This window comes from Larus michahellis, chromosome 14 (genome assembly GCF_964199755.1).
Source record: "Larus michahellis chromosome 14, bLarMic1.1, whole genome shotgun sequence".
Taxonomy (NCBI): domain Eukaryota; kingdom Metazoa; phylum Chordata; class Aves; order Charadriiformes; family Laridae; genus Larus; species Larus michahellis.
Genome location: NC_133909.1, coordinates 6,507,851 through 6,521,186, shown reverse-complemented (window position 1 = coordinate 6,521,186; position 13,336 = coordinate 6,507,851). Strand labels below are relative to the sequence as shown.

The following is a 13,336-nucleotide window of genomic DNA, read 5'->3' as shown; positions in this document are numbered from 1 at the left end:
CTCCACGGCAGGAGCTGGATGTGTCCCCCCCTGCCCATGGAGGCCACTTTCCACGGCATGGGCTGGGCTGGAGGAGCAGGAGCCCTGCAGGGGCTGCAGCCCCTGACCCAGGCATGCACTCGGGAGATGGCAAGGAGGAGGAGGAGGAGGAGAAGGGGCAATATGCTGAGCATCTCCTCGTGATGGCATTTATGCAGGGGCCATTGCATTGTAGCTCGGGCAAGCGGCCACCAGCGCTCCCCTGCAGCAGGGCAAGCCCTGACCTGCCAGTGCATTGTGCCGGCTGCGCCACCGGGAACGGCCGTTGGCAATGGCCCACTGACCCGTCCCGGGGCTCCCTGGGGCGCGGAGGCAGGCAGGGAGTTTTGCCGGATGGGCTCCCCAGTGCCAGAGGGTGCACCCCCTGTGCACAGACAAAAAACACAGCCAAAAACACGAGGGTGCAGGTGTAGAATCATAGAAGTGCTGCTTAGATAATCAGGTTCTGGTCCACATCAGAGCACTGCCTTGTCCTGCCTCAGCTTCCCCATCAGATAAAATTACAGAATGGTTTGGGTTGGAAGGGACCTCAAACGTCACCCAGTGCCACCCCCTGCCCTGGGCAGGGACACCTCCCACCAGACCAGGTTGCTCCAAGCCCCATCCAGCCTGGCCTTGAACCCCTCCAGGGATGGGGCAGCCACAGCTTCTCTGGGCAACCTGGGCCAGGGGCTCACCACCCTCAGAGTAAAGAATTTCTTCCTAATATCTAATCTAAATCTCCCCTCCTTCAGTTTAAAACCATTACCTCTTACCCTATTGCTGCACTCCCTGATCCAGCGTCCCTCCCCAGCTTTCCTGTAGGCCCTTGGGTACCTTGGATGCTGTAAGCCATCCAAGCTGTGTGAATGCCACAGGTCTCACTGGGCTCTGCTAGGAAGTGCAAGGTTGGAGCTGGAAAAGCAGAAAAGGGTCTTTGTCCCCTCTCTGTTTTCAGAGCCACCTTTCCCAGAGCCCCCGCAACCCTGCAGAAAGGTGTTTGCATCCAGCCTGATCTCTTCAGGCAAAGATATTGGAGTCCAGCCCCAGGGTCTGTCACAGGCTGTCTGGGGTTTGCTATGGCAGCTTTATTCCATCTAAAAATCAGTGTCGCAGGGGCAGAGAGTCCCTGAGCCATCCCCAAGCTCTACCCCTCATCGCAGGCCTGGGGGCCAGGCTGCCCAGATGCCATTCCTGTCCCCCACAGAGATCTGCTGTACCTGGGATGGAGCTCCCTGCCCAAGTGCAGTTCCCATGGGATTTCTCGTCCATGTGAACTCCTGGATGCACGTTTGGAAACCTGTTTTTTCCCAAACTTTGGAGGTTCATTCATTGCTATGCAAGGCAAGTCCATTCCCTACCCTCCTCCATCCTGTCTCCCCCTTCTCCCCCCCACCACTGTCCTAGTCTGGGATGTTAAAATGGGCTGAATTTTTCACGATGGGGGGGGGGGGGGGAAATTAAAAAAAAAAAAAAAAGGAAATCTGGGGGTGGAGGGAGAACCCGTGAGCTGTGACCTCCTCCAAAACGCACAGCACCAAATCCACACAAGGAAAACAAAAGGCAGCGAGATTAGCATTTCCAAACAGAGCAGAGATGGCCCCAATCTTTGAGCTGTTTATTCTAGGCGTTGATTTTCAATATTTAGGATGATTAGCAAGTGAAAGCCGGCTGTTGCCAGAATGGCTCCGTGCCAGCCCCACACTCAATGGAGGGGAAAGAAAGACACGGCAAGAAAAGGAGAGAAAAGAAGGGCTTATGTGTATATTTTTTCCCCCCTCTGCGAACGGGAGATTGGTTTGAGGTGTCAATGTTTGCCCATCAGGGAGACATGATGGATGAGGGGACGGCTGGAGGAATAGCAGAAATAAATAATAAAGGAATAATTGCCATGTGCTTAATAACTGGCAGGGGAAGGACCCGGCTGGGGCTGCGATGGCTGAGTTTGCAGGGAGTTTTTAGAGTTGGGTGCTTCCCCGGCCCGCTTTGGTGGGTGCCAGTGGTGGGATGCCCCAAAAACCACAGCCAGATCAGGGCTGCAGTGATTTGGGTTTTCAGTGCACGATGCTTTGCCCACGCGTAGAACAAGGGCAGTGCCACCAGCTCAAGGGTCCCCAACCCATCGCCACCCCTGTACTGGGTGAGCTGGAGCAGCTCGCAGGGCTGGACTAGCCCCAGCCACGGGTTGTAAGCCACCCTGCTGCCATTGGCAAGCCCGGGCAGGCCCGGTGCTGCCAGGTCCCGACCTTCCTCCTGGCACTAGGCTTCGCCCCAAGCACACCCGGGCTTTGTGCGGGCAGCGGCATGGTGTCCTCCCTCTCCATGATGCTCCCACCCCAGAACACCCCCATTTGCACACCTCCTCCTGGCTGCTGCTTAAAAAAAATAACCCACCACCACCAAACCATCTCATTGAAAGGAGGGAAAAAAAAAAAATCACGTCCAAGTTGGTTTTGTTGCTTTCAGAAGCTGAACAAAACGAGGTTGTTTCAGGCCTTGCCTGGTGCCTCCTTTATATTCATCCTTTCTCACTTTAAAACCCTCGACTGGCTCCGGCGGGCTGGAATATTTTTTCCTGGCAAGGTAGTTTTTTTTCAGTCCCCTGGCAGGGTCGGGGTGCTGGGGGCTCCTCTCTTTCCAGGGGGTTTAAAAACAGAAACTATGCAGTGGTGCCTGGCAAAACAAAATAAAGCGGCGAACAGAAGGGGTTGCCAGCTTTTTGCAGCCCTGCCAGCGTCACCGCTACTGGGGGGAAGCGGAGAGAAGCCAGGACAGGGGCTCCCCTTTTCTTTTGGGAGTTCATGATCCTCGAGGTCAGAGGAGAGCCCAGATCTGCCTCCAAAAGCCCCCCTAGACACACCAAAGCTGTCCCCCACAGGGATAACCCTACCTCATCCAAGGGCTGCATCCTGCCCTCCCAGCACAAGGCACTCACAAGCCAAGGCCAGCCCCTGCAGGGAGCCCAGCCTTTATTTTGGACTGAGATTGGCCGGATTGGGAGCAGCTGTGACCACTGCAAAGCAAAGGGGCAGCTCTGGGGCTGACTGCTGCGGTGTCTGCTGATAATGGGATCCAGTAGATCACCAGAAAGGTGACAGAGTAGTCCTCATGTGCTATGGAGATGAGAAGGGCTAGGTCCCCAGTGCAAGAGGGGTGGGACATCCTGGAGTGGGTCCATCTGAAGCATCGAGCTGGACAAGTCCCAGGCAGGGTCTGGAGGGGGATCGCTATCCCTGGAGATGCTCAGATGTGACGGGGGGGCTGGGCAGCCACAAAACAGGGGTCAAACCACCATTTTTCAGCGTCCCCTTCCAGCCCGCTTCTCCCACCATACCAAGTGGCATCATTGCCCCACAGCCTGGCCCCAGCCCCTCACATCCCCGAGCCAACCTGTCCTCCCCATAGGGTTCCCCAAACCCGCTGTCCCCAGACCCGCTGCCCCCCCACCCTGCCTGCGCCAGCAGCTGAGCCTACGCCGCTTTTCCTCCCTGCCTTGGCAGAGCCCAACTGCTCCTCGGCGTAATTGGCCTCGCGAGGGCTCGGCTGTTTCTGCGGCTTCTGTGCAGCTCCTCTCACCGCCCTGCACCCAGGAGGGCTCCAAAGCCACTTGTGTTTCTTACAGGGACAGGTGGGGACATGGCATAAGCAGAGGGATAGTCCCAGGCACTCACACCATGTCATAGAATGATTAGAGTTGGAAGGGACCTTAAAGATCAACTAGTCCCAACCCCCTGCCCTGGGCAGGGACACCTCCCATTAGAACAGGTTGCTCAAAGCCCCGTCCAGCCTGGCCTTGAACACTTGTCACCCCCAGGGGCTCCCTGCTGGGGCAGGGAAGGATGCTCCAGGGGTTGAGACCAGCTTCCAGGACTTAGGATACCAGGCGCAGTCACCTTTGAGCCGCAGAGGTGATTTGTAACCACTGCTACACAGGTGGTGGTTCGTGCCTCAGTTTCCCCACGGGAACTGCTCTGCCATGGCAGAGAGGAATGGTAGCACCCATGTACCAGGGCTGGGTGTACACCCAGGGCTGGGCTGGTGAGGTGTCCCCTCCCTCCAGGCGAGAGGGGCAGACAGAGCCAGGCGGTGCTGGAGGCAAACAAGGAGGCAAAAGGGGTTTTTTTCTTCTCCATTTTTTTTTCTTTTTTTTTTTTTAATTTGTAAATAACTTTCCATGAAAAAGGTTAAATTGCACACATATCTCTGCAGTTCTTCAGCATCAGTGTAGAGGCCCCCAAACAGGAAAATATAACAAAATCAACAAATAAAAAGAGGCATCAGCAATACAGTTATAAACATCTAGATCGATCCCCAAAGCTCCCCAGAGACATGGCCCTCGCTCCCTGGCCCTGGGACACCAGCCCCAGCCGTGCGGTGACAGCCCAGGGGACTTCAGACGCTGGCACCTGGGCAAAGCAGTGGCCCCAGCTCTGCTGCTTGCATGAGCTGAAGATGTTGGTTCTCAGCCTGCCCCATGCTTTACTGGGGAAATGCGGGACTTGTGCTCCGACCTCCACAGCTCCAACCCTCTCACCAAATTTGGGTGCAAATTACTCCATGGGTAATTGATATTATTCTTTTTAAAGGCTTGTTTATTGATTCTTACACTACAACTATACTCTCGCTAAATTATATTGCTCACATTAAAAGTCCTAAGTGCTTTTGTAACCAAAAAAGAAACTCTTTACAATCTTCCATTTTTCGGCAAGTCTAAGACACACCACTAAAGTTACAGCTTCTACTTACTCCTACCTAATGGCTACTCTATCTCTAATAACCTACAGCGAAGGAGAGGTGAAGAATCCAGATCTTGAGAGCTTCAAGTCAAGTTTCGGCAGAGTTTGGCCCCGCTCCTGAAACGTTTCTGGGCTACTTTGCAGAGATCCTGCCACGCTCTCACTACGTACTGAGCCAAAGCTTCAGTTTCTGTCAGTGCTGGCGGCTCTCCTGGCTAACGAGCTGCTCCTGGCTGGATGGGACTCCGTCTCCGCTGCCGTCCCCCGAGCCTGTTGCGTGTATAGTCTTTGGCTTGAGCTCCTGGATGGAGCCTGAATGTGGATTTCTTTCTTCCTCAGTCCCACCTGGGAGCATTCGACGTGGAGTGACCTGATCGCCACCAGCTCATGGCCATGCCACAGTGTTTTCCTCTCCAAAATCACATCTTTAATCAGGGTTGCCCTGGCAGCCGCTTGGAGCCTGATGGATGAGCAAAAGAAGTAGAGAGCAACAGCCTCAGACCAAAAGAAAACAAAACAAAACAAAACAGAGAGGGACTATGTCAGCTGGTGAAAGACAGAGAGGGTTTATGGTGGTCTAGACCCTTCGGCAACTGCAGTGAGGATTTTGAGTACAAAAAAATACAAAAGCCAGTTCTGAGAGTGCCCTGGTCCCTGCTGCTCCTCTTCTGCCAGGGCCAGTTCCTGGATCCTTAACGAAACCTGTTGCTGCTGCTGCAGGAATACTCCCTCGCGTGGTCTTGGTTTACAGAACAATGAACACAAGCCTTTAAACAGTGAAAATATAAAACAACTCCCAAACTGCATTTCCCCTATCCCCCCACTATTAAGAAATTCTAGTGCTAAAAATATAGGTTTCTTTGAATATATCATATATAATAGATTATATAAAAACATCTAAAGAGGCAGATGCTGAATTTATAAACCTTTTCTTCATCCCTAGGCACAAGTCAGGAGGGAGGTTGAACTCAGAGAATCCAGAAGGGACCTCTATTTGCTTGCTAGCTAATTATCACACTATGCCTACCAACTAACCTAGACAGAACAAGGAAAGAGAGAGAGAGAAATGGAGAGACGAAGGGGTGAGGAAATTGCACTTAGTCTATCGAGTCCTAAGCCACCAGGAATCTGATGTCTTGGATGGGATTTAGCAGGTGCTCTCCTTTAGCCCTGAAAGAACATATGCCATGTCCATTTCCATGGAAAAAAAAAATTATGATAGTTCACATTTCTTCCTTTAAAAGTAAAAAAATAAGTAGTGTTATATTTCTTCTCATAAGGAAACTCATGGAATTCTGATGTATCCTCTAATGATATATCAAGCAGTGCCTGTGGTGGTGTTTTTTTCTCCCCCCAGTGTTTCTGTGAATAATCTTACGATGAAGCCGGCAAAAGTCGCTGTGGATGTCTCTAGAAAATCTTGTAAGTCCCTTGTAAGTCCAAGCAGCATGGGGGGGAGCATCCTACTAAAGTCTGTGTGGCCTTTGAATGGTGACTGGCATCTTATAAGAGTGACGCCAAACTGCCCCAGTCGCTCATGTCTGCTGGCAAAGAGGCGTCATTGAGTTCAAACAACTGCTCCACGTTGACGGAGTTGGAGAGGTAATCGTTTGTGCCTTCGTCCCAGGCATGCTGCAGGAAAGAAGTGGCCACGAGGGTTTCGTCAAAGTCCAGGTTGTTCTGGTTGGATTCAGAGAGGACCTGCTCCTGCTCCTGGGGACAGTCGATGTGGTGCCCGTGTACTGTCAAGTCCAGGTCACGTGTCACGGGGCTGATGGGAGGTGTGAGCTCCAGATCCTCAAAAGTGGAGAAGTCTCCGTTCAGGTTGGTGTTGAAGATGGCTTCCCAGTCAAAGTCACCTTTCAGCGATCCCAGCTCGGTCTGCTCTTCCTGGGTCAGCAAGGCAGAGTTGGAAAGCCGAGACACCTTGGCTGTTCGGTTGGGCGAGGGCTGCTTGCGCTTCTGCCCTGCTTTGCCATCCACTGGATTCCAGTTCTGGTCACTGGTGACTTCTTCAAACTCTTTCAGCAGCTGCTGCGACTCTGTGTTGACGTTGAGGATGTTATTGGAGGTACAAGCCAAAGAGGACGGGCTGGTGACACACCGTGCTTCTTGCTGGGCTGTTTTGGTGAAGGCCGGGTGGATCTGCACTGGGGGCATCTTCCGCTTTTTGAAGGCACCATTCTTGAGACGGTCGGCGTATTGGGGGTCAAGCTTCCAAAACCCACCTTTCCCTGGCTCACCCTTCTCCCGGGGCACCTTGATGAAGCACTTGTTCAAGGAGAGGTTGTGCCGGATAGAGTTCTAGACCCAAAAGAGAAAAAAAAAAAAAAAAAAGAAAAGAAAAACAAGGCTGAATGTTTGTCTGCTGCCACAGCACCTACCTGCGTGGGGAGGCTGGTGGAAACCACGTTTTCAGCAAGGATCTTTGTGAAAAAGAAAGCAGAAACAGCAACATGAAGACATCCCGGGCTACGTGCCCAGCAGAAACTCCCCCACCCCAAGTCACCAGCAGAGTTCTCTTGCCTCCTGTCTAATCCAGCCAGAGGTGGCAGGAGCCAAGGGGTTCAAGCTAGGACTTGCCAACCAACGGGAATCTTTGGGGCAACTCTCCTTGGCTGTAAATTGGGGCCATGGGGCCTTGGATCATACGAAGCACTGGGAGAAACTGCCAGACTTGCCCTTGCCATGAAGCTAAGGAGGAAGTCAGGCCCTCCTTCATGGCTAAGGAGGACAAGGAGGGTCTTTACACCAATGTGCCACGGCCCTGTTACAAGTGGCAACACACGGCAGCACCGTGGAGGACAGCATCATCAGGACCCTCCTCACATCCCCCAGTCCATCTGTGCCTATTGCTAGGGGTGAGGGGAAAATATTTGGCCAAAAAATAGGCACCGTGCCTCCCTGCGGCCAGGCTGACACAAACCAGGCGGGCAAAACCCAAGAGACACGTGGGCTGCCCCACCGCAGCCCTGTGTGTCCTCAGAGGTGCCTCCTGGCCTGGGGAAACTTGGGGTGAAATCACTGCATCTTCATCAACCACCACTCAAATGAGCTGGGGGGGGAAGGGGAAAAAAAAGAAAAAGAGGAGTTTCTGCTCCCGTCGAGCTGTTCTGAAACCCTGAATGTGCCTGGAGTGATGTGAATAATCAGAAAGGAAACTCAGTTATTGGGTAAATAACCCGGCGTTGGACTCCACAAAGCCAAGACTGTATTAAGAGATTGGATATGGTAGAGGGTTTTTTTTTTTTTAATGTTGCCTGGATATCTTTATGCTTATTCATCCATAATCCGTAGTGCCGAATAGGAAAAACAAGGCTTGAATGCTTAGAGCTGTTGAAAAACACGCGCACACACACACACACAACAAAACCCTCCTCTGGGCTGAAGCTCCTTGGGTGTGTTGGCTCCTCTCCAAAGCACTCAGCTCCCACAGGAATATATCCATCTCCCCCCGGAGTATGGGTGGCATGACCTTTCCAGGCTGTCTTCACGTACGGGAATCGGGATAGGGGATGAGAACACAACCTCGAAAAGAAAGAAAGAAAAAAAAAAGAAAGGAAAAAAGAAAAGAAAAAAGAAACAGAAAAAGGAAAAAAAGAAAGGAAAAAAAGAAAAAGAAGAAGAAAGAAGCAGCAGGAACACAGATATCTCTGCAAACAATCCAGGCTGTGGTAACTCCAAATTTACAGTTTAACAAAGTTTTACAAGGGTCAGAGACTTGCAAGTTGAATTCTCTGCTCCCCGTCTCCCCTCCCCATCCCAAACTTCATTCAGCACGGGCTGCCCTCCATTATTACCCGGCCGGTTAACATATTTATCATTCCTGTCTGCAACAATCCCGTGAACCCCCTGCATCTCTGCAGAGAGGGATTGAAAACCTTCTTTCTTTTTTTAATAAACACATTTAATTAAAAACGTGGTGATTATCCAGCTGTGAGTTCGCAGGAGAAAGTCAACACGCTGGCACACAGCTCCTCCTCCTGAATCGCTCCTGTGGGTCCCCCCCAGCACAGGGGAGGCTGGGGGACCCAGGTTGCCCTGGAGGGGGATGAGGGGGTTCCCTTCCCTGTGATGGACTTCAAGAGCTGCTGGAGACCCACCTGCCCAGGGAGAAGGTGGGCAATGCCTGGGCAGGGGGTTGCCCAGCCCTGCCTGGGTGGACACTGCCGTCGGGATCGCTGGCACACTGCGGATTTGGGCTGGGAATAACCCGAGTCACCCAATAACCTCCTGCCCTGCTACATCCTAGAAAGCCTCACATACCGGAGGTCCCCTTGCTTGATGGAGGAGGGCAGTGAGCCAACGTGGCTGGGAAAAGCCCCTGTGCTTCGGGCTGTCCTCACAGCTGGTGAGCCTGAGGGCTGTCCCCTACCCCCCAGGGACACGCTCGTGCTAGCTGGGGACAGCAGCCCTAATTGACCTCTCTTGGGCTTCCCTCTAAGGCCTCACCAGCTCATCACAGCGATGGAGCCTCCTTCGCTTGTCCAAGGGGACGGGAGACCTGCCCTCTGCCCTGCTTGGAAAGCAGCAGCATTTCTGCTCTGCACCTCCCCAACGAGGGATTTGTCCAACAAGTGGCATCTCCCTGGCGGTCCTCTCCATCCATCTCCTATGCCTGGTCCTCAGCACCAGTAGAGATACCGTAGAGATCAGTAGAGATACTCGACCTGGCCATTTCATGTGTGCTCAGCCCTGAGGGATGCAGGACTCCACAAGAGCTCCAGAAAGGTGAAGCCAGGGATAAAGACACCTTCTCCCCAGAACCAAGAAGAGCCGCAGAAACCATCAGACCAACAGGTAACTCCCTGCTCCCAAAATGGCCCTGGGGTCTCCCCCATAATGGCTTCTTCCCTCTGCCACCCTCGAGGCTGTGGCATTTCTGCACACCCCAGCTCTTTCCTGTTACAGCCCTTCCCCACCAGTGACGGTGCCACTTTCCTCCCAGTGGGATCCAGCATCCCTGTGGGACCTTGCCTTGCAAGGTGGAGGCTGTGGAAAGCCCTCCCCAGCCCTGTGGGGAGAGGGGACAAGGCAAGAGGTGTCCAAATCTCCTACCTGCCAGGTGGGATCAGCATGTCGGAAGTAGCAGAAGTTGTCGGTAATCCACTTGTAGATGGCGGCGAGGGTGATTTTGGGCTTCTTGCTGGCTTCCATCGCCATGCAGATGAGGGTGGCGTAGGAATAAGGCGGCTTGATGTGCGGGTTGGTCTTGTAGTCGATGTCCTCAGTGAGCTGAGGGTGCATGGCCACGGAGTGGTGTGCCGTCCTCGAGGTGGAAGAGGAGATGGGCTTGCAGGGAGTGTGGGGCATGCCCATGCACGCCGGGTCGGCGGCCAGGGGCGAGCACGGGGCGGCAAAGCTGGGGATCCTGTGACAGTCGTGAGGGTCCGGGCCGCTGGGGCAGTAGGAGGACTTGCCCATGCTGGCGTTGATGATTGAGAAGTCCTGCAGCCACATGAGGCTGGTCAGGCTGTCGTCCAGTTCCGAGTATCTCATGCTGCCTGTCTGCCTTCTGTCCTTCGCTGCCTGCAGGCAGCTCGGCCACCCCTCAGCCATGCCTTGGAGCAGCAGCAGCTCTTGCGGGGTACACGTCAAGGGGAAGGAGGGGGACGGGGCAGATCCTGCAACAACAGGGAGATGGTTGAGCCTTCCTGAGACACAGCCGATCTCCAGCACCCGAGCAGGGCTGGGCCTGGGTGCTCCCAGTGCCTCTGGGTGACCCATCCCTGGGGTGCCGCACATCAGAGCCCGAGTGCCACCCCCGGGGTGCTTTAGCAGCCCTGAATCTCAGGGAAATTCCCTCAAACCCCTACACCCCAGTGTCACCCAAACCCTGCAGGACCAGTGTTGCCCAGCAAGCCTTCAGCTGAAGGAAGAATTAAAAAAATACAATAAAAAAAACTCTCAAAAACCCAAAATTCATCCCACAAAGTGAGGATGTTTCTCCCACCCACTGCTAGTTGGACAAAAATCTCAGAATCCAACACCACCTCGACAAAATATGTTAAAGTTCCCCCCCGCACTACCAGCTTCTCTGGGTTTCATGCTCTTTCTGCTCCTCCCTTCACCCAGCACCCCTAAAACAACCCGGAGTTGGGGGGGGCACAGACCCACCCCCCACCCACCCTCACTCCGTGACGGTGAATTCAGCCTTCGGTTATTCCCGGGGCTGGGGATGCGGCTTCTTGGCTTTGCTGCTGGGGCTGTAAACCCTATATCCCGTAGTTTTTTTTTGGGGGGCGAAGAGATAGGCCCCCCTCCAATCCCCCCCAGAGTCCGAGGAGCCCTGCGCCGAGTGCCCCAAGCCCCGCACGGGCTGCGCGGCGGCGGCTGCACCGGGGGTTCCACCGTTTGAAAGACGCCGGGGCTCAACAGTCGCGGGGGGGGGGGGGGGGGGGGGGGGGGGAGCGGGGCTGATCCACCTGCCCCGCTCCCACAAAACAAGCTTTTCCCCCCCCAAAAAAATAAGGCACAGGGGTAGCGACAGCTCGTTCAGATGCCTGGTCCCCGGTGTCACCACCCAGCGCCCGTGGCCGCAGCGAGGGACGTCCCAGAAACGCTCGGGAAGCTGGGGTGGGGGCGGGGGGGCAGGGGGAATAAAAAGAGTAAAAATAACAATAAAAATAACAATAAACGCCACCCCCGTGCAAACCTGCCGCCCCTGACAGCCCAAGCAAGCCGAGCTCCCGGCGGTTCTGCGTCCCGCGGTCCTGTCCAGTCGCCCCCCCACCGGCGACCCCCCCCGCTCCCCGCTGCTTTCCGCCACCGCCGCCGTCCCTTACCCCGTCCCGGCGACGTCCCCAAACTCCCAAAGTTCACGAGAGAGCAAGAAGCTTCTGGAAAAAAACGGGGGGGGGGGGCGCGGGGCAAGGAAAAAAAAAAAAAGGGAATAAAAAAAAAAAAAGGAAAAAAAAAAAAAAGCCGAAAAGGCCTGGCACTGGAGATAGCGGGGCTGGGGGGGATTGGTGCTCTCCCCCCTCCGGGCGAGGGATGGCCCCGGTGCCAGGCCCTGCCCGCCGAGCCGCCGTGATTTGCCGGCCGCCCGGGGGCCGCTATTAAGTAGCTGCTCCGAGAGGCTTCACGCGTTGCCACGGCAACGCTCCGCCCCGTAAACAGCTTCCGGGCCTGCCATTGGTCCTCCCGTTGCCATGGGGAATGGGCGGGTACCTGCCAGTTTGGGCTGAGACATGGCCATTTGGGGACGGACCCCCCGGCGTGGGGATGGGGGCGGCTGAAGGTGTTGGACGGGCAGGGTTGTGGTACCCGGGTGGACCCCGCCGTACCCCGCGCCCGGGGACAAACCCAGCCCCAGCAAACCCCAAAACCTGTGTCCTGCTCCCCACCCCGGGCTCGCACAGGGGCAACCCCAGCCCTTTCCTCCTACCTGTGCCCCCCGCACTCCACTTTGGACCCTTGAGGAGCCCACAGCAATTAGGGCAAAGCACGAGGAGGCAGGAGGGGCTGGTAGACCCCCAAATCAAAGAGTGGGGTCTGCCTTTATGTAATTAAAAGCATTAGAGCCCTGTGCCCCTGTAAGAAATCCCTGACACCCCCCCACTGCCAGCCCAAGGGATTTAACAGAGAGCAGTGAGGGACCCCCTCACACTCCCTGACCAAGGGGGCTGAGAGCAGCTGTGAAACCCAAGGGAAGCCTGTTTGCTTTCACCCCACAGCGCAGAGGGGGGGCTTTGGGGTGCCTCGGGGAGGTTTAAACACCGAGCACTCCTCCTGTGCCTGCCCCACGGGGGAAGGACATTTGAGAGAAAGGGGCAGGTGAGAGGCCAGACCCGATCTCAAGGGTCGCTGCTGCCTGAAGTGGTGGGTACAGTGAAGGATTTTCCAGCCAGGATCCTGCCAGGATTTGGTGAGGCAAGTTGGGGGGGGGTCAAACCCTCTCCCCAGGACACAGGCAGGTACCCCTTTGCTCGTGTCCGTCCCCAGTGGCCGCAGGCTGTGAGGTGACAGATGCTGGGACTGGGTGTGGAGGAGGCAGCTCCCAGGGGAGCGGAAATTTATATTTTGCTTTTCAGCGGACCTATACCCAGAAAACAACCCCAAACCTCAGTTTTCTGCCCTTGCTAACAGCTCAGCTCCCTCTGGAGCAGGACCCGCCCCTGCAAAAACACACCCAAAGGCAGCGAGTGCTCCAGGGCTGATCTCCAGCGCAGCCCTGGGCTTTCCTGAACAGCCTGGGGCAAAGCACTTCAGGCCTCAATTCTTCCATCCTCCTCCTTTGCAGGATCTGACCATCCGCAAGCCCTCCCTCCATCCATGGCTTCAAGGCGCTGCCCCTCACAGTGCATCAGCCTCCTCCATTAAAACCAAATTACAACCCGCCCTTACAGCCCTCCTCACCTTCAAGGCCCCAGCACGAGTCCTCCATCTCAGAAGGGATTTCTCCTGCATGAGAGCACCCAACTCCTCAGCGCTCCTCCTCTCCCTCTTCTCCTCCAGAAAAGGTCCCCTCTGGGTGTCCTCATCCATCCCAGCAGTGTCGGGGGCCGCTGAGCTTGTGCCATCTGCCTGGCCATGCTGGGGAGATGCCACTACCCCAGCCCAGGTTTTTCCTGCATTTGCAC

The 13,336-nt window shown here is 55.1% G+C and overlaps 1 protein-coding gene across 3 annotated transcripts; it reads right to left on the bottom strand.

Annotated features, from left to right (window-relative positions):
* Window positions 1–4,037: 4,037 nt before the first annotated feature.
* On the bottom strand, window positions 4,038–13,333 carry FOXJ1 (forkhead box J1). 3 transcript variants are annotated; one of them, XM_074607923.1, is made up of 4 exons: window positions 13,113–13,333; window positions 11,540–11,593; window positions 9,813–10,378; window positions 4,038–7,058 (listed from the first exon to the last, which is right to left on the bottom strand). In XM_074607923.1, the coding sequence occupies exons 1-4, from the start codon at window positions 13,138–13,140 to the stop codon at window positions 6,258–6,260; spliced, it is 1,449 nt and encodes a 482-aa protein (XP_074464024.1). In that variant the 5' UTR covers window positions 13,141–13,333; the 3' UTR covers window positions 4,038–6,257. The 3 variants fall into 3 exon arrangements, with proteins under 3 accessions (XP_074464024.1, XP_074464025.1, XP_074464023.1); XM_074607924.1 differs by lacking the exon at window positions 11,540–11,593; XM_074607922.1 differs by lacking the exons at window positions 11,540–11,593; window positions 13,113–13,333 and having other exon boundaries at window positions 9,813–10,925.
* Between the last annotated feature and the right edge of the window lie 3 nt (window positions 13,334–13,336).